The following is a 21916-nucleotide window of genomic DNA, read 5'->3' on the forward strand; positions in this document are numbered from 1 at the left end:
ACTGAGCTGAAACATAACAGAGTTAAATTATCCACTATTTGGCACATATATATGTTTTTATGTGACAGCTTGACAGGGAAACGCCGAATATAATGTAATAGTTCCTGGCGCAGCTGTCACAGCATATATTAACGGTTATTGCATGGTGCCTTGCGGCTGCCGTAGTTTTTTTCTTTTTTCGGTGTATAAGGGTAGTTATTACTTTGTTTTGTTGTTTCTTTTTCTGGTACTTGAATTGTTAGCTAACCAGAGAAGACATCATTTCAGCTCATATGATCCTTCGTGTTGCTCTCTGTGTGGTATACACGCATCTTTATCCACTCCTGTGAAAGCCCTGTACAGGGCTGACGGTATTCGCAAATCAATAAGACAAAAAAAATTAATAATGCGCACAGCCTAACCTAAACGACGCATGTTTGCGTACGTCATACAACCATTAAACAATCGAGATTAGCTTGAGCTACGCAAACGTAAGACACAGCTATAACAATGCACTTGTATCGTAAACGCGAAAAATTGCGCAAGCCGGTAGTCGGTGTCTAGGCGTCCAAGAAGCTGCACTTCTCAGCGGCGCTCATCGCAGAGTCCCGCGAGCACCGGAAGGCTTTGAGGAAAGGCAGGAAGTGACGCAGAGGAACGTTGCAGCGCTCCCTCGCGGAGGGGGCGCCGCAGAGGGCGTGGCAGTAGGTGACGAAGAAGATGTGCTCATCCGTGTATGCATCCAGGTGGGGCAACTTGAAATCGTACAACCGCCGTGAATCTTCGTAGACGGCCTGCTTGAAGGCCGCGAAGGCTATCTCCAGCGCCACCAAGGCCGGAAACACCTGCGAACCGCAGCGCCGTCACTGTGCGATAATTGCCCCGACTCCGCAATAGCTGCAAAGTTTGAATGTGGATGCGCGGACGCCATTGTAGTCGGTGAAAGCCTAAGAATGCAGTGGCAAATGTATATCGCAGTCTAACTCAAGAATTTCATTCTTGAGTTGGAAAACATACTAGAAAGCCTCGGAACGCCCTCAACAATTCATTTTAAGCTTTTCCGTGAACTACCTAGGATTTTTTTTTTCTGTCCTTTTCATTAAGTGACATGGGTGTTGGGACGTCATGAGGAGAAAGGTGGTCACGTGTAAGCAGTGAGTGGCAGCTTTTGGAACTCGCAACGGCTCATTCGATAGTTTGTTACGCCACCACATCGGGCCGCACTACGAGTAGCAACTAGAGATGTGTGAAAAGTAATCTTGAGACCGAATAGAATACGAATCGAATATTGCCATAAGTCAATCGAATCAAATATCGAATACTTTCGCAATAGCTTTCCGGTAACGAACAACCGTCTTCACAAAAATATAAAATGGTGCTCACACATCCTACAATATTCGTAACGTTAGCAAGTTCTTCCTATTATTATTTACGCATACTGCCGCCTCACTGCTAGACATTGCTGGAATGGGTACAAAACGAGCACATAATTAATATGACATGATATACGAATAACACCATTTGGTTAACATCATAAACAGACTATGTACACATTACACGTATAGAGTGAAACAGGAAAGTAACTATGATGTAATTCGCATAGCATGAAAAGTGCTATGCGACGAAGCAGCGAAACATGATACAAGAACTAGCATAACTCGGTTAGCATCATAAACAAGCTACGTGCCCCATTACGCATATAGAGGATGAAACAAAATAACTAATGTAATCTGCATCGTGGCTGCGTGGGTAGGACGCCCGGCTCGGCAGCGCGATGTGCGTGGTCCGATGCCGACCACCGGACACCCACCGGCTTATAAAGACGGATGCAAGCAGCCCCGCGTCCACCTTTTCAGGGTTGCGTTGCTTCGGAGCAGGTTCGTAAAACGGCTATGCTTGCTGTGCGAGAACCAAGGCAAACAAAACGCCAAACAACTCTCAAAAAAATCAGTCTGGCGGTGCCACGCTGCCAACTTTCCCGTAAGGTGTTGTATTTCCAAGCTTCCGGAACTCCTATAGTTGCCGCGCACTGGGCCGGGAATGCGCGTGTACCTAATTGTACCAATAGGGTACCCGGCGGAGGCACTCGTCTGGCACCCACTGAAGCGGCAGATGCGCAACTTTTTCACCAAAGCTGTGGTGGGAACAATTGGCGACCCAGGTACAATTCGCAAATCCCTACAGTGGCCCCATTTCGAGATGAGAACTGTTACGTTTCGCCTACGACGCGCGGTAATGCCGGCGCGGATGCAACGGACGCCGGGGCTTCGTTCAAAGCGGCAGACATTTTGGCCCGTTCGGCGCCGCCGCTACGCCTCCCCGCCAAGCGCGTCAAGGCATGTTCCAATGCCACGTGTCTTCGTGTGCGTGTGTGTGTGTGTGTGTGCATGTTGGTGCCCACGCTTGTCGAAGCGCGGCAGCCGGGGAGAGGAGCTCCCCCAACTGTGAAACGAGGAGGTCTGACCGACGCCGGCCCGGCGGATGCGTCACCTACTCATCTCAACGTGCCCGAGCGGCGCCGGCCCGGCGGATGCGTCACCTACTCGTCCCAACGTTCCCGAGCGGCGCCGGCCCGGCGGATGCGTCACCTACTCGTCCCAACGTTCCCGAGCGGCGCCGGCCCGGCGGATGCGTCACCTACTCGTCCCAACGTCTCCGAGCGGCGCCGGCCCGGCGGATGCGTCACCTACTCGTCCCAACGTGCCCGAGCGGCGACGTCACGTGCGCATCTATAGAGGCGTTCCTTCTTGCCCTCAAATGCGAGAGTATAAAAGCAGCTGCCCCCGGACGCCAAGACGGAGGCTCCGATTTCTTCTGTTGAGTAACGTGCTCTCCAGTCTCTCCACTTCGGTCGACCTGACCGCCCGCTCTTTTGCGATGCTAGAATAAACAAGTTGTTCTGTTACCAGTCGACTCATGCTTTGCCGGGACCTTCGAATGCTTCCAGTTGTGCCCCAGGCAGCCAGGCCAACGCTACCCTTGGGGCTTGCAACCCAGGTGCAACAACGGGCGTCAGCGCTGAGATTCCAACAACTGTCTGCCAGCGGTGAGATCGCGACAACGGAGGCCAGCAGCGAAGATATGAGGTTGACTGTATGCTGAGCAGCACAACGACCATCCGGGAGCAGTGCAACGAGCCCTGTGTGATGACTGGTTGCCTGCAGCGGAACGACTGCGCTGAATACTTGGCTGCGAGGTTTGGTGAGTGCGGGACTTTCTTCTTCTGAGTTTTGCCAGGCTTTTGTTAGTGTCAGAAACAGAGCTGGTAATTGTGGTTGTCGTTGCTGCCGGGTTAGTTTGCGGCAAGACAATAGTAGGCAGTAGAGAAAGCAGCATTCAGAGCAGCCATGGATTTGAAGTCGTTGCGCAAACCGAAATTGCTGGAGCTTGCAAGAGAGTTGGGTCTGGATGTTTCGGACAAACTCAGAAAACCAGAACTGCTAAGGGCTATTCTTGAGTTAGAAGCTGAGGATGACGAGCTGTCGGAATGCCTTGAAACCATTGAGGAGAGGGAGACTGCAAAAAGACATGAGCGCGAACGAAAAGAACAAAAAGAGAAAGAAAAAGAAGAGCGCGACCACGCTTTGGAAATGAAGCGTCTCGAGGTAGAGATGGAACGCGCTCGTAATGGAAGTCAGGCACACGGTGCAGGAGAACGAGTATTGTTCAAAATGACTGACCTGATGCGGCCGTTTAAGCTTGGAGAGGACATTGGTTTGTTCCTGGTTAACTTTGAGCGAACGTGCGAGAAGCAGGGGTTCTCTCGGGAAACGTGGCCACAGCGCTTGCTCACTTTGCTACCCGGCGAGGCGGCCGACGTAGTCGCTCGCTTGAATAGAGAGGAGGCAGAGGATTTCGACAAAGTGAAATCGAGTCTGCTAAAAAAGTACAGGCTGTCAGCGGAGGCGTTCCGTCGGAAGTTTCGGGAAAATGAGAAAGGCAGAAGTGAATCATATACAGAGTTTGCCTACAGGCTAATGTCAAACATGCAGGAGTGGCTCAAAGAAGAGAAAGCGTTTGGTGGCCACGAGAAAGTTCTGCAGTGTTTCGGGCTAGAACAGTTTTATAGTCGGTTACCTGAGAACGTGCGGTACTGGGTCTTGGATAGGCCAGACGTTTGTACGGTGGCTAAAGCCGCCGAGCTAGCCGAGGAGTTTGTGACGCGTCGGGCTCGCGGAGCTAAGGACGGTCAAAAGGGTGAATTTGGCTCGAAGTTTGAGAGGCCGAAGTTCACGCCCATGAGATTAAAGGGGGACACACGTAGTGCGGATGCGAGTGAAAGCAGTCCGACAGAACGTAAGGAGACGGCGGCAGCCGAAGCCGAACGCAGAAAGCGGTTCGAGACGAGGCAAGCGCGCGTGTGTTATACGTGCCAGAAGCCGGGTCACTTTTCGGCGCAGTGTCCGGAAACAAAAACGAAAGTCGTGTTTTTGTCATTATGCAGCACTGACGAGAACATGAAGCTTCTCGAGCCTTACATGCGAGACCTCCTCGTGAACGGGAAAGAGTGCCGAGTGCTTCGCGATTCCGCAGCTACGATGGATGTAGTTCACCCCTCTTACGTAGAACCCGATATGTTCACGGGCGAGTGCGCATGGATCAAGCAAGCCGTGGAAGCTCATAGCGTGTGTCTGCCCGTAGCAAAAGTGCTTATTGAAGGACCTTTCGGAGCGCTTGAGACGGAGGCCGCAGTGTCATCTATGCTGCCCCCCCCAGTACCCGTACCTATTTTCGAACAGGTCCGATCACCTCCTGCGCGAGAAGGGGCTTTTGTTTGGTGAGGCTAGCGTTCAGGCCTTAACCATATCGAAGGTTCGGGAGCTCGCTGCAAAGGCGGTAGTTGCGGGGCCGACGTTGTCAAACAATGAAAAAGGGTCAGAGGCGCAGCAAGCTGATATTCAGAGCACGCCCGAACTGAATAAAATTGAGCCTGTAGCGTTAAAGGCACCAGATACTGGAGAGGAAATGCCCGATAAGGGAAAGTTAGAAGAGCTATCTGCAGATTTGCTCATCGCGCCTACGTCAGACGGACTTAATAGGTTGCTAAAAGTCAGCCGGTCGGCTTTGATAGCCGAGCAAAAGAAGGATGGCAGCCTAGAAAACATACGCTGCATTGTCAAGGGAGGTATCGCCAAGAAAAATGCTCGCTTTGTGGAAAGAGGTGGGGTCCTGTACCGGAAGTATCTAGACCGCAGGGGAGTGGAGTTCGATCAGCTGATCGTGCCTCAATGCTATCGTCAGGATCTGTTGCGCTTGTCGCATGGGGGTTCGTGGTCCGGACACCTAGGAGTTAAGAAAACTAAGGACCGTCTCTTGCAAGAGTACTATTGGCCAGGGTGTTTTCGGGACGCAGACCACTTTGTGAAGACATGTGACACCTGTCAGCGGGTGGGCAAACCAGGCGACAAATCGAGGGCGCCGTTGAAGTTGGTACCTATCATTACGGAGCCTTTTAGACGGCTCGTTATTGATACAGTGGGACCTCTGCCGGTAACAGCCACGGGGTACAGACACATTTTGACTGTGATCAGCCCAGCGACAAAGTTCCCTGAAGCAGTGCCGCTTAAAGAACTCAGCTCAGTTGAGATAGTCAATGCACTACTGTCCATATTTGCACGAGTTGGTTTTCCTGCGGAAATCCAGTCAGATCAGGGCACGGTGTTTACGAGCGCTTTGACGACAGCCTTTCTCGAAAGGTGCGGGGTAAAGCTGTTACACAGCTCGGTGTACCACCCACAGTCGAATTCCGTTGAGAAGCTCCACTCCGTCATGAAGCGCGTGTTGAGAGCATTGTGTTTTGAACAACAAACTGACTGGGAGCTGTGTCTGCCTGGGGTGATGTTTGCATTAAGGACCGCGCCGCATGCGGCTACGGGGTTTTCGCCAGCTGAGCTGGTGTACGGTCGCTCGCTGCGATCTCCGCTTCGCATGCTTCGAGAATCGTGGGAAGGCAGGGGCGACGACCCAGTCGTGGTGAAGTACGTGCTTAAGCTCCTCGAACGCTTAAGAAGGGCACAGGAGTTGTCAGGTGAAGCAATGGCAAAGGCCCAGCAGAGGGCCAAGGTTTATTATGATCGGACAGCCAGGGCCCGTCGTTTTGAGGTGGGCGATGAGGTCATGATATTGCGCACATCGCTAAAAAACAAACTAGACGTGCAGTGGGAGGGCCCAGCACGAATTGTTCAAAAACTGTCGGACGTCAACTACGTGGTGAGTCTGCCAGGAAAGCGGAAAGCACAGCAAGTTTACCACTGTAATCTGCTCAAACGCTATAAACAACGGGAAGCAGTGGTGTGCATGATGGTAAACGTTCCTGAAGAGCTTCCGGTCGAGCTTCCGGGACTAGGCTCAGTGACGAACAGGAAAGACACCGATCAAGTCATTAGTGACTTAATCAGTAGAGCATCGCTGTCGCCTGAGCAGAAAACCGAACTACACCAGCTCTTTCAAGGGTTTCAAGGTCTGTTCTCTGAGAGGCCTGGTAGGACTTCTGTCCTTACTCATGATATAGAACTTACCTCCCCAGAGCCAGCACGATCCAAGGCGTATCGGGTGTCACCCCGCCAGAGCGATATTATGGAGGCTGAGGTAAAGAAAATGCTACAGCTCGGTGTTATTGAGGCGGGTGAGAGTGATTATACCTCCCCTTTGATTTTAGTTGAGGTACCGGGCAAGGAACCTCGTCCTTGCGTCGACTACCGCAGGCTTAATTCCATCACTAAGGATCAAATTTATCCGATCCCTAACATCGAGGAGCGCCTTGAGAAAGTTAGTAGCGCTCAGTTTATTTCCACCCTAGATCTTGTCAGGGGTTATTGGCAGGTTCCACTTACAGAAGAGGCTAGTAGGTATGCGGCGTTCATTTCACCAATGGGAACATTCCGTCCTAAAGTGTTGAGTTTTGGTTTGAAGAACGCGCCATACTGCTTTTCAAGCCTCATGGATAAAGTGTTGCGGGGACAGCAAGAATTCGCTTTACCGTATCTAGACGACGTAGCGATATTCTCCGCATCCTGGTCTGAGCATATGACCCACTTGCGGGCAGTGCTAACCCGCCTGCGCGATGCGGGCTTGACAGTCAAGGCTCCCAAGTGCCAGTTAGCAAAGGCCGAGGTTGTCTACCTCGGTCACGTGATTGGTCGGGGTCGTCGCCGCCCCTCTGAAATAAAGGTGGCCGCTGTGCGAGACTTCCCGCAACCGCGCACGAAGACCGATATTCGGTCGTTCTTAGGTGTCGCCGGCTACTATCAGAGGTACATCCCCAGGTACTCTGATATCGCGGCTCCCCTGACGGATGCTCTAAGAAAGACAGAGCCGCAAACAGTCGTCTGGGACGAGACAAAGGAAAGAGCTTTTAGCGCCCTAAAGAGCGCCCTAACAAGCCAGCCTGTGCTACGATCGCCCGACTACACAAAAGGGTTCGTTGTTCAGTGCGATGCTAGTGAGCGAGGCATGGGCGTTGTACTGTGCCAACGGGAAAATGGAGAAGTAGAACACCCCGTCCTGTATGCTAGTCGTAAGCTGACCAGTCGTGAGCAGGCGTACAGCGCCACCGAGAAAGAGTGTGCGTGTATCGTGTGGGCCGTTCAGAAATTGTCATGCTACCTAGCCGGCTCGAGGTTTATCATTGAGACGGATCACTGCCCTCTCCAATGGCTGCAGACCATCTCTCCCAAAAATGGCCGCCTCCTGCGCTGGAGCCTCGCTTTGCAACAATATTCCTTTGAGGTGCGTTACAAAAAGGGGAGTCTCAACGGTAACGCCGATGGCTTAAGTCGAAGCCCCTAACGTAGGAATCAGCCTCAAAATTGTTTGTTACTGATGTTTTTCTTCCTGAGGCAGGATTTTTAACATATTGCTTTTGTGTAGTGTTTCAAAGTGATGATGTGCTTTCTAGTGCAATTTTCCAAATTGTGGACGCGTTCTGAGTGCTGCTAGACTACTGTAAGGAACTAGGCAGTGGTATAAAAGGGGAAAGAGCCTGGCAGGGCTTAGTGAAGGTTGTGCCGTGCTTGCTGACTAACCGGTTGAGTTTCGGCGTAGTTCTAACGCTTGCCGGGAACGAGAACAAAAATGTCAACTCTCCCGAAGTCACTTTGCAGTGTCCTGTGTGAACCTGAACGAGAGAACGAGGCCTTCTCTGTGCGCTGCGCTCAAGAAACGACGAGGGACGCCCGACTTCGGTTATGAGCATCATCGAGCGACATCCCTCCGGACAGCGGATGCAGTCCCCTGACCATCGGGATCTCCTTCCCCCGGCGGGGCGGTCTGTAACGTTTCGCCTACGACGCGCGGTAATGCCGGCGCGGATGCAACGGACGCCGGGGCTTCGTTCAAAGCGGCAGACATTTTGGCCCGTTCGGCGCCGCCGCTACGCCTCCCCGCCAAGCGCGTCCAGGCATGTTCCAATGCCACGTGTCTTCGTGTGCGTGTGTGTGTGTGTGTGCATGTTGGTGCCCACGCTTGTCGAAGCGCGGCAGCCGGGGAGAGGAGTTCCCCCTACTGTGAAGCGAGGAGGTCTGACGGCGCCGGCCCGGCGGATGCATCAGCTACTCATCTCAACGTTCACGAGCGGCGCCGGCCCGGCGGATGCGTCACCTACTCGTCCCAACGTTCCCGAGCGGCGCCGGCCCGGCGGATGCGTCACCTACTCGTCCCAACGTGTCCGAGCGGCGCCGGCCCGGCGGATGCGTCACCTACTCGTCCCAACGTGCCCGAGCGGCGACGTCACGTGCGCGTCTATGGAGGCGTTCCTTCTTGCCCTCAAATGCGAGAGTATAAAAGCAGCTGCCCCCGGACGCCAAGACGGAGGCTCCGATTTCTTCTGTTGAGTAACGTGCTCTCCAGTCTCTCCACTTCGGTCGACCTGACCGCCCGCTCTTTTGCGATGCTAGAATAAACAAGTTGTTCTGTTACCAGTCGACTCATGCTTTGCCGGGACCTTCGAATGCTTCCAGTTGTGCCCCAGGCCGCCAGGCCAACGCTACCCTTGGGGCTTGCGACCCAGGTGCAACAACGGGCGTCAGCGCTGAGATTCCAACAGAACCCATGTGAACAACCAAGCGCCGGGTCGTGGTACATATATATACCCATTAGACAAACCGATGGGTTTCCGGCGGCCCTACATAAGTTATGAAGCGTTGTGCGTTAAAAGCACAAATGGAGTATTACGAACGAATAAGCTGTTTGTTCGCTTGCACGGGATTTTGGAGAGTGCAGACGATCGCTGTCAGCCGGTATAGGGTAAGGGCTCCCTGAGCGAAGTATACACAGCCTGCTCAACTACGTTGGTTCTCAGGACTGATGCCTATAAACAATGCACCCGCGGGAATACAATTGATTACAATTTTTCTACAATTTCATGTTTATTTGCGCGCATTTGACGTTCTGAAATATTCGATAAGTATTCGGAATATATTCGTATAAGAATAGTGACTATTGATTTCGAAAACCGTATCGAATAATACACTACTCGATTTGTTATTCGAAAGCTCCGAATATTCGCAAAACTCTGGTAGCAACACAGTAGAAGACCGTCAGGCAGACATTATAAACGGGTGCCTTCCTTCCAAGCGGCCAGTGCCGGTAATATTTTCCTGAACTGCATTGTAAGTGAGCTGTGGCGTTTGCACAGAGAAGTTATGTTCAACAAAACAACCAAACCTTAGCATACGTCATCTTTTTAACAGATATTTTGCCTGTTTTGACGTGCACTTAATTGCACCGTTCATTATCCTCAAAGCCGGAAAGGTCGTTATGGCAGGTACGCCAAATAACTCATGCACTGTCAAAAACTAGGCAATCAGATATCGGAAATTTTCGATAGACATTAAAACCTTTCTTTAATAAATAAATATTTATTTATTTAACACACACCCACTGTGCCTATTGGCATTACACTGGGGATGAGAAGAGGACGGGGTGGGGGGTGTTATCAGTCGTAGAGTAAGTAATACAGCAGGTGAGCATGATGAAACAAACATGAAGCACTGTGCACGCGTGTACTTTAAAAAGAAAGAGCCCTAAAACAAAACAGAATAAACTGCGAACATGCTGAAAATACGTATACTGGCGCTCGAGACATTCAAACTCGATCAAGCGACTTGACCAACAGCGCACAGGTACAGTGTGGTCCACTGAAGCACACCGAGTGTAGAACACTCGGTGTGCAAGTGGGAAACCGCGTCCGGCCCAGCATCACGTGACTTGCGGTTAGTGGCACTGGCGCCCTTCTGCGCGCGCACCCGTGCAAGGCACTCATTCTAGAATGCCAGCGAAGTGACGCATCAGAGTGGCTGTTTGTAAAGGAGGCACTGAAGAAAAAGGATGTCTTCACGTGTTCTAGTAGTTTACCGTACTACAATACCGAAAAAAGACAACGCCGACTCTTGCCGCGAAAAAGAGGCTTGGCAAGTCAGAAAAGGGGCAAGAAGGAAAAGACCGGTGGCGACCCCGCCTCGAAGTTCCCGCGCCAGTTCACCGTGACGTCACGGATTTTGACGGCGTGTACGAGGCGCTAATTATTTATCGGTAAAAAACGGACTGCAGGCACTGTGTCCTAAAGAAGCCAAAGAGTGAACATGGCAAGTTCGGGGAACCTTTATTGAGCCAAAGCGTCCCCGCCCCATGCCCCCCAAGAATACATTGACATTCGTGGCTTCACACAGAGGAACAAGCGCTGGGGTTTCGGCGCGAAATTAAAGAAAAAGTAACTTTGACCTTCATTTTCTCTGATAATCAACTTATCATCGCGAAATTCGCAAAAATAGAGTTTTCAGAGAATACTTTACTAGTCTGTACTTATTTAGTGTTTGTAATTAGCGTCCCTTTAACAGTGGACCGTACTGTACCTTCTGTGCAGTTCACCAGTGTGCAACAGGATCTATAGTGCAAGATTTTCGATACAAAATCGTTTATCTGGCGCCCTCAGCATTCGGACGGGCGTGAAAAAATCCGATTCGCCGCCGCCGAGGAAACGAACGGCAACGGGAAGTTCCCTTACTCGCACCGCATGGAGGGCGGAGTCGTTGCCGTCGTGGACCGCGAGGCCGCACTCTGCCCTCCTGCGGTAGTCGGCCTGCTTCCACCAGCGCGTTCGCCTGCCGGATTCGTCGAGCCCGCTGCCGCGCAGATCGAAGCTCCTGGCGTACTGCGCCGCCAAGACCGTGCCCAGAGCGCCGTATTTCATGGCGAAGGTGCCTCCCAGGTAGTACAGCGGAGCCGCGACCGAACCCAGCGACACGTCGGCACGGTTAGCGACGTAGACGTAGCTGGCGTGGCGGTCGCTGGGAAACATGCGACGGCTGTAGACGTTCTCGAAGGGCGACATCTCTGAGCGCAGGTCGCGGTAGGAACGCGAGGCGTTCAGCAGGTTGCTCATAAAGCCCTGCGGGACGCACAAAGGAAAATTGGCGTGGAGCGGGCGTGTTCCCGAACGTGGTGGATAATGCCGCTGTGAGGTTGTTAGAGACATCCCAAGGCAGAAAGTTGTGAAACGGCGGATTTCTTTGAGTCGTTTCGGTACTGTATGTGCGTGCTACATCAACTGACCCGTCAAAGGAGCGGAGAGGCCATAAATGTTTATCTTAACCGAGAAGGCACAACACCCTGGAAAAGGCGTGTGACCACAATGTGCCGTCGTAAGCAAACTAAGTAGCTGCGGAAACTCAAACGACATAAAATACGACACAAGAATAGGGCACTCGATGTAGAATATAAGTGAGCTTCAATTAACACCCACTCGAGAAATTCAGCTTGCTCGTATACACTTTTGTTTTGACAAACGGTGCAAGGGCGAAAAGTAGAGAAATAAGACGATGGCATGCAGAAATAGACGTATTTAATGCTATAGCTGGATCACGCCTAGCCATATTCTCAAGGTTTGCGAGGGCTACCTCCTGGGCGCACCACACCTACTTGACCTGCCATCACGCGCCGTAATTTTCCCGTATCTCCTCTTTTCGACCCTCCAGTCATCTCGCACGCACTAGTTGGAAGAGCTGGAACGCTACACCCCATCTAACCCCTAGCCACCCAGCCTTCCACGGGAGACGTAATTTCTGCACTAAGCACAAGATTACCGCGCCTCTCCTGCACCATGCATGCAAAGATTAGATTGACCAAATGTTATTTCGAAATTTAAACATTATCCCTCTTGCGACATCACGACGTGATGGCTCGTCCAGGTAATGTCTCGCGACGCTTTCTGGGGAGTTGCCTACCGTTCCAGCGGCGCCGTAGCGATCGCCGAGTCGCTGACGCCAATCCTTGTCGAAGAAATCGGTCGGCGGCAGCAGCACCAGCGAGAGCCTGCCCACTTTGTGGAGCGCCACCTTTTTAGCCGAAGGCTCGATCCAGGTGGACTCGCCCAGCTTCGCCGCGACGACTAGTTTCAAGACTCTCTCGAAATCAGCCACGTTGCGTCTGGCGTCCTCCGGGCCGAAAGTGTTAGCCAGGAGCCCGGCCACACTCAGCAAACCGAATCGGGACTCGGCGTACTCGAAGCAGGCGTACCTGCGGTGTCCGACGGTGTCATCGCGGAAGACCAGCTCGGCCCTGTTGGCGACCGCCCAAAGGTGCGACTGGACGAAGACCCAGGCGAGACCCACGACTAGCAGGTGGTTTCCGTAGGCCTGCAGCAGCTTGCCCACGTGGCTGAGCACCGCTGGCCCGTCGACGACGACCCAGTGTTCGTCGGACCAAACGAACTGCCCCGCAAACTGCTTGTTGACCAGCGTAAGCCACGCGCCGGGTTCAACAGAGGGCGTCTTGTTGCCGAGGGAGCTAAACTGAAACCATGTCTGTTCGGGGGGGGGGGGGGGCGAGGGGAAGGGGCGGGAGAATGTGAGACAAAAAAAAAGTCGCAGTTTCGCCCGAAAGGCGAAGCATCGATGGCGATAGCAAATCAGTGAACTGCTATACGAAGTAGTAATAATAGTTTTATCGGCCGTATAACCCCGTAAACATAGGCATCCTAACCAAATTAGCAAGCATGATGTCGCGCGCGCACAAGCAAACATGAACGCATTTCACTCGATGACCGTGGAAACTCGCTGCGCTGTAGTGGGGCAGCGCGGCAGCAGCCGCGATCGAATTGGTCTGCTTGCTGCGTCTCGAATTAACGCGAACAAAGCCGCGAAAACAAAGCACGCGGCGAACTGTGTCCCCGTCGCAGGTAGCTTTCAATATACAGCGGCACGGGCTGGCGGGCGCGGGCGCCCGGGCCGCCATAAGTAGAAGGCGCATTCTCCTCTCTACCCTCCCCCCGGAGCCTAGCACGCGACGGAACACGGCGCGCTTCCTCCCCGCTTTCCTCCATTGCGTGCGCGAGATTGAGTTGCTGTCACAGGCTCATTTTATCGCCCTTGGAATTCACGCGGTACCTCACGGTGACGGCGACGCCGACACCGGCAACGCAAATGTACCTTAAGTGTTCATATAATTGCGTTTGCAATAAGATTTGGTTTAGTAAGGCAAATCAGTTGTGCAGATCCCCGTAAGATGGAAGAATATTACTGAGAGGGACAAGTTATCCACGCCAGTGTTGCACGAGGCTACAGAGAAAACACGTGCGGTTTTTCTCACGCGGCCGAAAAACATCCGTAATGGTCCAGGGATCTAACCCGGCACCAACGCCTTTCCGGGGCGGTTGCTCTACCATCGGAGCTAACATGAGGCAAGACGATCGCAGAGCGAATTAAAAATCGAGATCTCGTTTCTTTTCTTTTTCTTTTACAGAGAAAAATGCACGGGTTTCCCTTGTAGCTTCGTACTATAGATGAACATTTTATCTCTCATATTAGGGTGGGTGAAACAATGGCCGAAGGAGCTTGTACTTGAGAGAATGATGGGTAAGCGAGATAGTCAGGGAGCTCATGTGAGAAAATGAGTGACCTATAGCGCGAATAGAATGGTTGGCGATGAATGTAGTGTTTTGTGGCGCAAGGACCAAGAATGACCAAAGAAAAGAATTCTGCGAGTTTATGTGCCAAAACGACGGTTTCATAATGAGGCACGCCGTAGTGGGGGACTCCGGAAATTTGGATTGCCTTGGATTCTTTAACGTGCATCTGAATCTAAGTACACGGTTGTTTTCGTATTTTGCCCCCATCGAAATGCGGCCGCCGTGGCCGGGATTCGTTCCCGCGACCTCGTGCTTAGCAGCCTAACACCAAAGAATGACCAAGAGAGCCAGGTCAGTGTTAATGAGTTCAAAGTTAAGCAATGAATTACGAGCTGTGGATGTGCCGGAGTTGTAAAGGGGCCTAACAGACGATCGCTGTAGAGTGCTTAAAAACTAATGTACTAAAATTTTGGGAATGATTATGAAGTGTGCTTCGGACACGAAAGATACATTGCGAAAGAATGAGGGTATAATAAAATATGTCAAAGGCAATTTTTTTAAAAAACGCTACTGCCTTAACAGAGCCCCTGAAGCGCAAGGACATGAAGGCGTGTGCTACCCAAAAACTATCACAGCGGCACCCTTTGCAGAGAGGATGCGCTACGAAATTATTTTGCTAGTAACATGCAAGATCACATCGTTCAAAAAATCTAGACTAGCTTTGGTGTTAAAAAGCGGTTCTTCGCCGAGAAACATAGCAGGTTGGAGAGCGACACCAATAGCGGTAGGCTATTAGAGTAAAATGTTTCTTTCTCTAAATTTCTTTCGGCTTTCCGACACTCTACGCGGACGTGGAGAACGGTGAGCCTCTCACCACATCTACCACACGTTGTAGGTTCATTACCAGTCAATAGAAAATGATGAGTGCCGTTTGTGCACTATATCCATATCTTTTTTTTGAAAAATTGCAATGGGTAATGCTGGAGGTCAGTGTTATAAAATTGAGCAGAGTATATTTATTCTAAGAGAAATAGGCGCAAATTTATCATCATGTGGTTTAAAATGACACGGTACAGTAGTACAATGTTTAATTATACAACTGCGGTAGAAAAGAAGTCGATCAGAGTGGCTATGTGAGCTTACTAAGGCGTTCAATAGTTTGTTGTAGCGAGGCGCGAGGGCACAGACAGGGGACACAGTGCGTTAACGCACAGTGTGGGCGTCTGTTGTTTGAAGTTGGCGCTGTGTGTTGTCTCATGGTGCCTTTGATGTCCGTGCCCTTGCGCCTACGCTGCAACAAAATTAGAAGGCGTAACACAAAAGGCTATACGGAATATTTGAGACTATATTTGTCCAGAGCTCTACAAGCACGCTGCACCACCCAAATTGCCACTGAATGCATTCATAAATCAGCAACTCGTTTGCCTTGACACTTCTTGCGTTTCTAGAGCGTTCTCGCAAATCATAAAACCAAGCGACAGCTTTACCTGCTGCCTGAGTATCAGCAGTGAAAATGCTGCGCCCGCTACCTGCCATTGTAAGCAGCGCGAAAACGGACGAGTTGTGTACATTTTACCTTTAACCTGTGGCAAAGTACAGACGGATCTTTCCGATATGTATAGGTTGTCGCCTGTCAAGTTGTCGCCAGTGCGGTTATGTGCCGTTCTTTGACAGCATGTAGGTAAAAATCAAATTCTTGTGCTTTAGGTGCCAAAACAACGAACTCATTATGAGGCATGCCATAGTGGGGGACCCCGAATTAGTTTTGATCATCCGGTGTTCTTTAAGGTGCACCCATTGCACGGCGCGCGGGTGTTTTCGCATTTCGCCCCCATCGAAATGAGGTCGCCGCGGCGGGAATTAGATCCCGTGCACCCTCGGGCTTACCAGTGCAACGCCAAAGCTAGTACGCCGCCGCGGCCGGTATAGCATGCCCGTAATCATATGCAACGAGGCATCGCGATCAGCATACGTGCAAAACCGCTGGCACCTTTTCCGTGGCCTCCGAGATCGCAACTGTGCACGTGCGCCGTTTCGACCTCATTGTAAAACGTGAGAGCACGTGCCTCAGCCAGGCGTCGGTATTGCTATGCAAGAGAATAAACTGCTTTTAACTATGGCTAGCGATTGTATTGTTCATGTGACTAAGCAATTCGCTTAAGTCGTATCCATTCTGCTGTGTCTTAGCACGCTTTTCTCAATAAGCATTCATTCGATATGCTGCCATCGCCCTGCGTTCTTTACTTGCCGTCTCCGTATGACTGCGCGCTGCCTAAATTGCGTCATTCCCACCTCGCCCCTCTCCACACTCTGCATATACCTGCTCCGACTCGTCGGCAGCCACGTCGAGCTTGGCCGCCAGGATGGCCTCCTCCAGTTCCCTCAACGTCGCCGCCGTAACGCTAGACTGTGGCGCCACCGAGAGGACCCGGTAGTACTCGTGCACGTAGCCTTCGTATTCTTGGGCGCCGCCTTGCGCGGACCTGCGGCGGACGTTGTCCTGCCAGACGTAACCGAGCTTGCCGCGGGAGAGCACCAGCGCGGCCGGCGCGGGCTCGGCCGTCGGCAGGGGGACGACGCGCACGTCGAAGAGGAAGTTGAGGTTCCAGTTGATGGCCAGGTCCAGCATCAGGTCCAGCGGGTCCACGCCGTCGGCCGGCTGCGGGCTCTCGGGCCAGCGCATTCCGCGCGCAGCGCGGAACTCTCGGAATTCGGCAAGGCTGCTCTCGGTGTCGCTGCGCTTCGGGTCGACGCAGCTCTGGTAGAGCAGCTCGGCTGTGAGCGTGGACCCTGCGGCGCCGGCGGCGGCGGCTTGGTTTTCCTCGAGCGATCTGGCGCCGGCATCGAGGGTCCTGCGGCACGGGACGGCACCGTTGCTTGGTAACTTGACGAGAAAGTCGGTAAATTTAGCGAGTTTTTAGTAACGTTAACGAAAGCCGTCCTTTCTCCTTTTTTTTCAATCTTAGTGACTCTGTCGTGGCTTCTCTAGTGACGTAAATTGCCGCTGAATTGCCCGGACAAATTTCATAAAGGATTCCGGCTGCGCTTAATGCCCCGCTCCAATTCGATCCGCCAAAAGTATATGTGCCTCCATCTGTCAAGACTTCTGTAGAGACACATACCGAAGAGCTTATCGGTGAGCCGTCTGAGTGCATCAAAACGGCCTTTCTAGGCAAAGTGCAATCTTGATCCGACAATAGGCTTGGTACACTAATGCAGCTAGAAAAAATAAGGAGGATTTGTGTGGGAACAATTTTGAGGTAAAAAAAAAAAAGACCAAACACCGGGCAGGTCATCACCATCCCTTAGTGATATCACACACATAATCACCATGGGTGGCCCCGCATACGAAGGTGTTACTAAAACGAAATGGGTGTGCCCTTGATATATCTTCCCTCTAATGTTCAGTCTTTGGGCCTACGAGCGCGGAAGAGTGCGTGTATCGTCAGTTATTCGCGCGATTGAGTGGCAGCAAGTGTGAGAGCTGAGGCGAATGTGAGTGCAACTTCTGGCATAAATACATCACGAAGAGTGCGTGAGCGCAGGCCCATGGACCACTCGAAATACTGAAGAATTCTGAAGAAAACCGCAAGACACAGGCACGTCCGTGAAAAGAATCGAAAATTGTCATAAACTTGAAATATAGCTCGTAGCTAGCAACGAATACCATGCATGTAAACGGATTCTTCTGAAACGTACATATTCTACAGCTTCGTGCTTTTTGCAGTCACAGCTCATAACATAACAGGTTATAAGGAAATAATTTATATCACAAGGTACTTGTAATTGCTTTTGCAAAGGAGATATGCTAAATTTCGCAAGCAATCTTTTCCCCACCCTCAGTTTGACCTAACCACGATGGCGCTCCTCGGTTTAAAATCGTATAATTAAGCTGTAAACATGCAGGCTGTTTATGCCCTTCCTGCTGCCTTCCCTCCCTCGCCCCATCCAAGTTTTCAAAACGCGCCTCAGATTTAACAGGGCTACTACCTGGAACGCGGCCATATTGGTTAGGGCAAGTCAGCTGTGTGGGAAAGGCTGGTCACGGAATGTCGCGTATCCCCTATTCTCAAAGAAAATAATCCATTTAGCATACCGTTTTAATAAACCATGCATAACTTACTATAAATGGCCGTAACAAACCGCTTTCATTTCCTAATGAACATTCACTGATCACTCCGCGCTGATTAGGCCCAAATCTGACGGCGCACGGCGCGGCGAGTAAATAGTAACTAGTACGTAGTAATGCCGCTGTCGACCGTGCCTGCCGACAACTGTTATAACGAAACGTACATAACGAAGTAGGTTAGCCTCCCTCTTCAGCTTATCTTTAACGACTCTCTACTGAAAACACTGCAGAGTGTTTTCACCTTATTCACGCCGACTTTTCGTGAACACGTTGCACGATCTCTGGTATACAAACTCGCGCGCAAACGCGAGCGGCCGCACCGCGCGCTGCCCAGCGGCGCGTACCTAAGATACATCCTGTCGACGAGCGGGTCCCTCCCACTCCTTCCGGCGTCGCTCGCCTTGCCGCACGCAAACTCGTAGAAGTCTTGGCACGGGTCGGCCTCCGCGTTGAGCGTGCCGAGCAGCTCGGCGGCGTGCGCCACGCAGTCCTCGGTGACGCAGTAGTCGACGCGCCGGCGCGGATCCTTGAAGAACAGCAGGTAGACGAACAGCAGCGCCGACGCCGCCACCACGAGCGCCAGGAGCAGGCACATGGCGGTCCGCCAGCGCAGGGCCCGCTCAACGGCCGACGTGCGCCGGGTAGTGTCCTCCTGCTGCGGAGCGGCGTACACACACTCGCACTTGGAAGTTTCGCGGTGCGTTCGAAGTACACGCTTTGCGAGCGACAGTTCGATCCCGCGTGCGCTCGCAACGCGCCTCGGTGTAACGAAAGCGACCGCAGCGCCCCCCGGGAACGGACAAGAAACGAATCATACGGAGACAGACGCACGCGTTGTGTCTCGTGTCCGTCTGTTCGTTATTCGTCGCTCGTCGGTATCGGCGCCGTAGTCGCTTTCATTATGGATCGCCAACTATATCTTGGTCTTGTGCGTTGCCTCAGTATAGAAAGAAGGTGATTGCAGTCGCAATGTAAAGAATTAAAGAAACGGTAATGGTTTTTTAAAAAGACAGTAAAAAGAAACACCTGTATCGGACGTTAGGGTAGAAAACTGCGCGTTTTAGTTTAGCATAACCTGAGGTAAAAGGCGCGTAGACGATTACACACATAAGAGAGATGCAGGCACATTGTGTGTGTATCTCAACGTGTGCCGTCGTCTACGCACCTTTTACTTCAGAATACACCTGTATCAGTTTACATTGATAAAGCATTCTTGAAGAACCATACTTTCATTTATATATATTTCGCAGTAATACCTTTGTTATTAAAGGAAAAAAAGTGACGGTCAATGCGTATGGCGAGGCCGCACGGGCCCTGTCTTGAAAGCGATCTGCGATGGGGGCAGAGTGCATGCGCCAAGTGCTAATAGCTTCGTGTGCGCTGTTTTCGCCGCTCAGTTCGAGTTGAAGTGAGAGGTAGCACAAAAGTCAATTCTCCCGCTGCGGCTGCCGCACTTCCTCACTCCAGCATCCTGACAGCGACCGCGGGTGGTGATCGAGTGATATGTGCTCAATTTTGCTCGTGCGCTCGTGGCATCATGGTTGCTAATTTAATTAGTAAGCGAATGATTACAAGTTTATACGACCGCTAAATATACTACCCTTCATTTGAATAGCTGTCTGATAAACTGCTATCGCAATCAATGCTTCGCCTATCGGGCGAAACTACGACTTCTTTTTGAAAGTCATTTTTACATAATAGACCAGGGCAATTCCGCAGCACCTAATGCTTAACTCTCTGGTATAACGTAAAGCTATTCCAAGCTGTTTTTATTCCAAATTCACCATTAGCACTTCGTGATACGTCAAAATGACTCAAGCTTTGCCCATACGAGCTTGAAGACAGACTGTATTAGTTTTACGTTATACACGCCATCGGGGCAGAGACGCCCTCCCGCTGAACCCGTTGCAGCGCGCGCCTCCCAAATATCACTTCGTTCGCAGGCCCTCAGCCTACTTTTCGTTGTTTTGCGCCTCAACTTGGGAGCACCGCGCCACACGCCCCCCCCCCCCCCAACCGTATTCTAATACACTCTAAATACAGCCATCCTGGCCGTTCCGACAACAGTGACGACAGCCGGGACTGGCTGCGCGCGCAGGCCGATTGCCGGTATATAGCGCCGAAAAGACCAGCGCTATAATCGCGAAAATTACGAGAAACTGTGCAGGAGGCGCCGGTCGCGCGGTGTGCGGAATGTGAAAGGCTGCACTCTCTCTTTTTTTTTTTTCGGAGAACGAATGCACTCGCTGTTCGCGGCACCTGTCGGAGCACACATGCCGAAGCCGTTCTGGCGCAGCATGGCTGAATTTCGGTCAATTATCTGCGTTTGGCGCACTTCGGCGCAAGAATTTGCGTTTGTATCAAAATGGCGCAATTGGCGCAGGAGTCCCACCCCTGGGACTCCCTAACTCATACTCATTCAATTTCGCGGAATTATTAATTCGTGTTTGCGGAGATTGAGGAGGGGGCAGAGGGGAGGTAAGGGAAGAGTAAGCAGCAAAGCTGGGCATCCTGGGGCGGTACTGTCGGGCGACCATATTCGGAGATAGTTCACTTTCGCGAGATTCCGCGAGCCTCGGGAGTCTTGCTCGCCACCTTTCCTGCGAAGATAGCGAGCTTCGCACAGCGCCGGAAACGCTGTTGGCTTGTACGCGGGCGTGTCCGGTACCGAGTCACGCGAAATCTAGCGAAAGTGAAACTACCTCCGAAAGTGATCGCCCGAGAATGCCACCCCTGGTTGAATACAGGGCGCCAGGATATGTCGCCACCTGTGCGATAGCGAGCGAGCGAGCGCAGTTTTATGTCGACAACGCTGTTAAATAAGTCCTTTATCTCGAGATCGCTATCACGACTAGTGTTGAAGCCAGTTATACCCATTAAACGAAAAGGCTGGGCTATACTTAGTACCTAATACTGTACTGTAATAATTTACCAACAAGATCCGGCTAATCGGTGGGCAATGTTCTGCGATTCGAAGGCGGCCTTACAATGTATTCTGTCATCTCTTCGTCGCGGGTCATGGGAACAACTCGTGTCGGAGATACGAGAAATGCACCATCACATGATCGCGAAAGGTCACGACGTCGTGTCTCAGTGGCTGCCTGGTCATTGCGGTATCTCCGGCAACGAGCTCGCTGACGAAGTTGCTAGGAAAGCACACGAAGGAGTAACCCTTGTTTCTATACCTTTATCGCGGACCGACGCAGCCCAACACTTAGGCAAGCTAGCGCACTCTTTGACATTGGAGAAGTGGCACACACCTGAATTCACTGAAGATCGATTGCATTCCCTCGATCGCTCTATGCAACTGCGGCTGTTACGAGGTCTTCCGCGTAATGAGGAAACAGTGCTGTGCCGCTTACGTTTGGGCACCGCATTCACCAATGCATACACATTTTTTTATTGGAATGGCTGATAGCATCGAGTGCAATGCCTGCGGTGTCGACGAAACCATAGAACACCTACTATGCTACTGCCAATCTTTTGAAAATGAAAGGCAAGACCTCTGCACAGCTCTCAATCAGCTAGATGGAAAGCCGTTCACCTTGAACAAGATAGATCTTCGGACCATGGCCTCGTATATCGCAGCTACAAAAAAGCCACAAAAGCGCTGCTGCGATATTTGAAAGCTACCGGATTGAGTCAGCGTCTGTGATCCGGACTGAGTGACCTACTGATATCCCCAGTGAACTTTCTCTTCTTTTAATCTTTCCGTCCCCCTTTCCCTTTCCCCAGTGTAGGGTAGCCAATCAGGCTCAGTCCTGGTTAACCTCCCTACCTTTCATTTATCATTTGCTCTCTCTCTCTCTCTACCAACATGATTCACGTCGGAGCAACGCCAACCCTGAACTTGAGGCCGAACCTACTGCACTTTGGATTAACCCTTCACTATTCGTGTTAAACTCATTGCTCTAAACGTGTGCATGTAGCGCAGCAGTGCATACCAGCATCTTCAATCACAGCCT

General features: G+C 51.6%; 2 protein-coding genes across 2 annotated transcripts in view; both read right to left on the bottom strand.

Annotated features, from left to right (window-relative positions):
* Nucleotides 1-254: 254 nt before the first annotated feature.
* LOC142586263 (uncharacterized) overlaps nt 255-21916 on the bottom strand; it is a 28494-nt gene continuing 6832 nt past the window's right edge. Inside the window, exons 3-5 of the mRNA XM_075697511.1 lie at nt 18296-18606; nt 16143-16674; nt 255-824 (exon numbers count right to left, since the gene is read on the bottom strand). Coding sequence (XP_075553626.1) covers nt 540-824; nt 16143-16674; nt 18296-18606 — 1128 coding nt within the window. The 3' untranslated portion in view covers nt 255-539. The remainder of the gene's footprint in view (nt 825-16142; nt 16675-18295; nt 18607-21916) is intronic.
* On the bottom strand, nt 10074-15754 carry LOC142584508 (neprilysin-1-like). Its single transcript, XM_075694626.1, has 4 exons — nt 15710-15754; nt 12201-12779; nt 10982-11365; nt 10074-10241 (listed from the first exon to the last, which is right to left on the bottom strand). The coding sequence occupies exons 1-4, from the start codon at nt 15752-15754 to the stop codon at nt 10074-10076; spliced, it is 1176 nt and encodes a 391-aa protein (XP_075550741.1).

This window comes from Dermacentor variabilis, chromosome 6, assembly GCF_050947875.1.
Source record: "Dermacentor variabilis isolate Ectoservices chromosome 6, ASM5094787v1, whole genome shotgun sequence".
Taxonomy (NCBI): Eukaryota; Metazoa; Arthropoda; class Arachnida; order Ixodida; family Ixodidae; genus Dermacentor; species Dermacentor variabilis.

Bases quoted from the DNA above. Each gene is read 5' to 3' on its own strand.
- LOC142584508 (XM_075694626.1), bottom strand. From the start codon at position 15,754: ATGCTATACCGGCCGCGGCGGCGTACTAGCTTTGGCGTTGCACTG. The intron at 12,780-15,709 runs GTAAGCCCGAGG...CCCCCCGAACAG, and splicing joins CTAGCTTTGGCGTTGCACTG to ACATGGTTTCAGTTTAGCTC. The intron at 10,242-10,981 runs GTAAGGGAACTT...CTGGCATTCTAG, and splicing joins CCGCCCTCCATGCGGTGCGA to AATGAGTGCCTTGCACGGGT.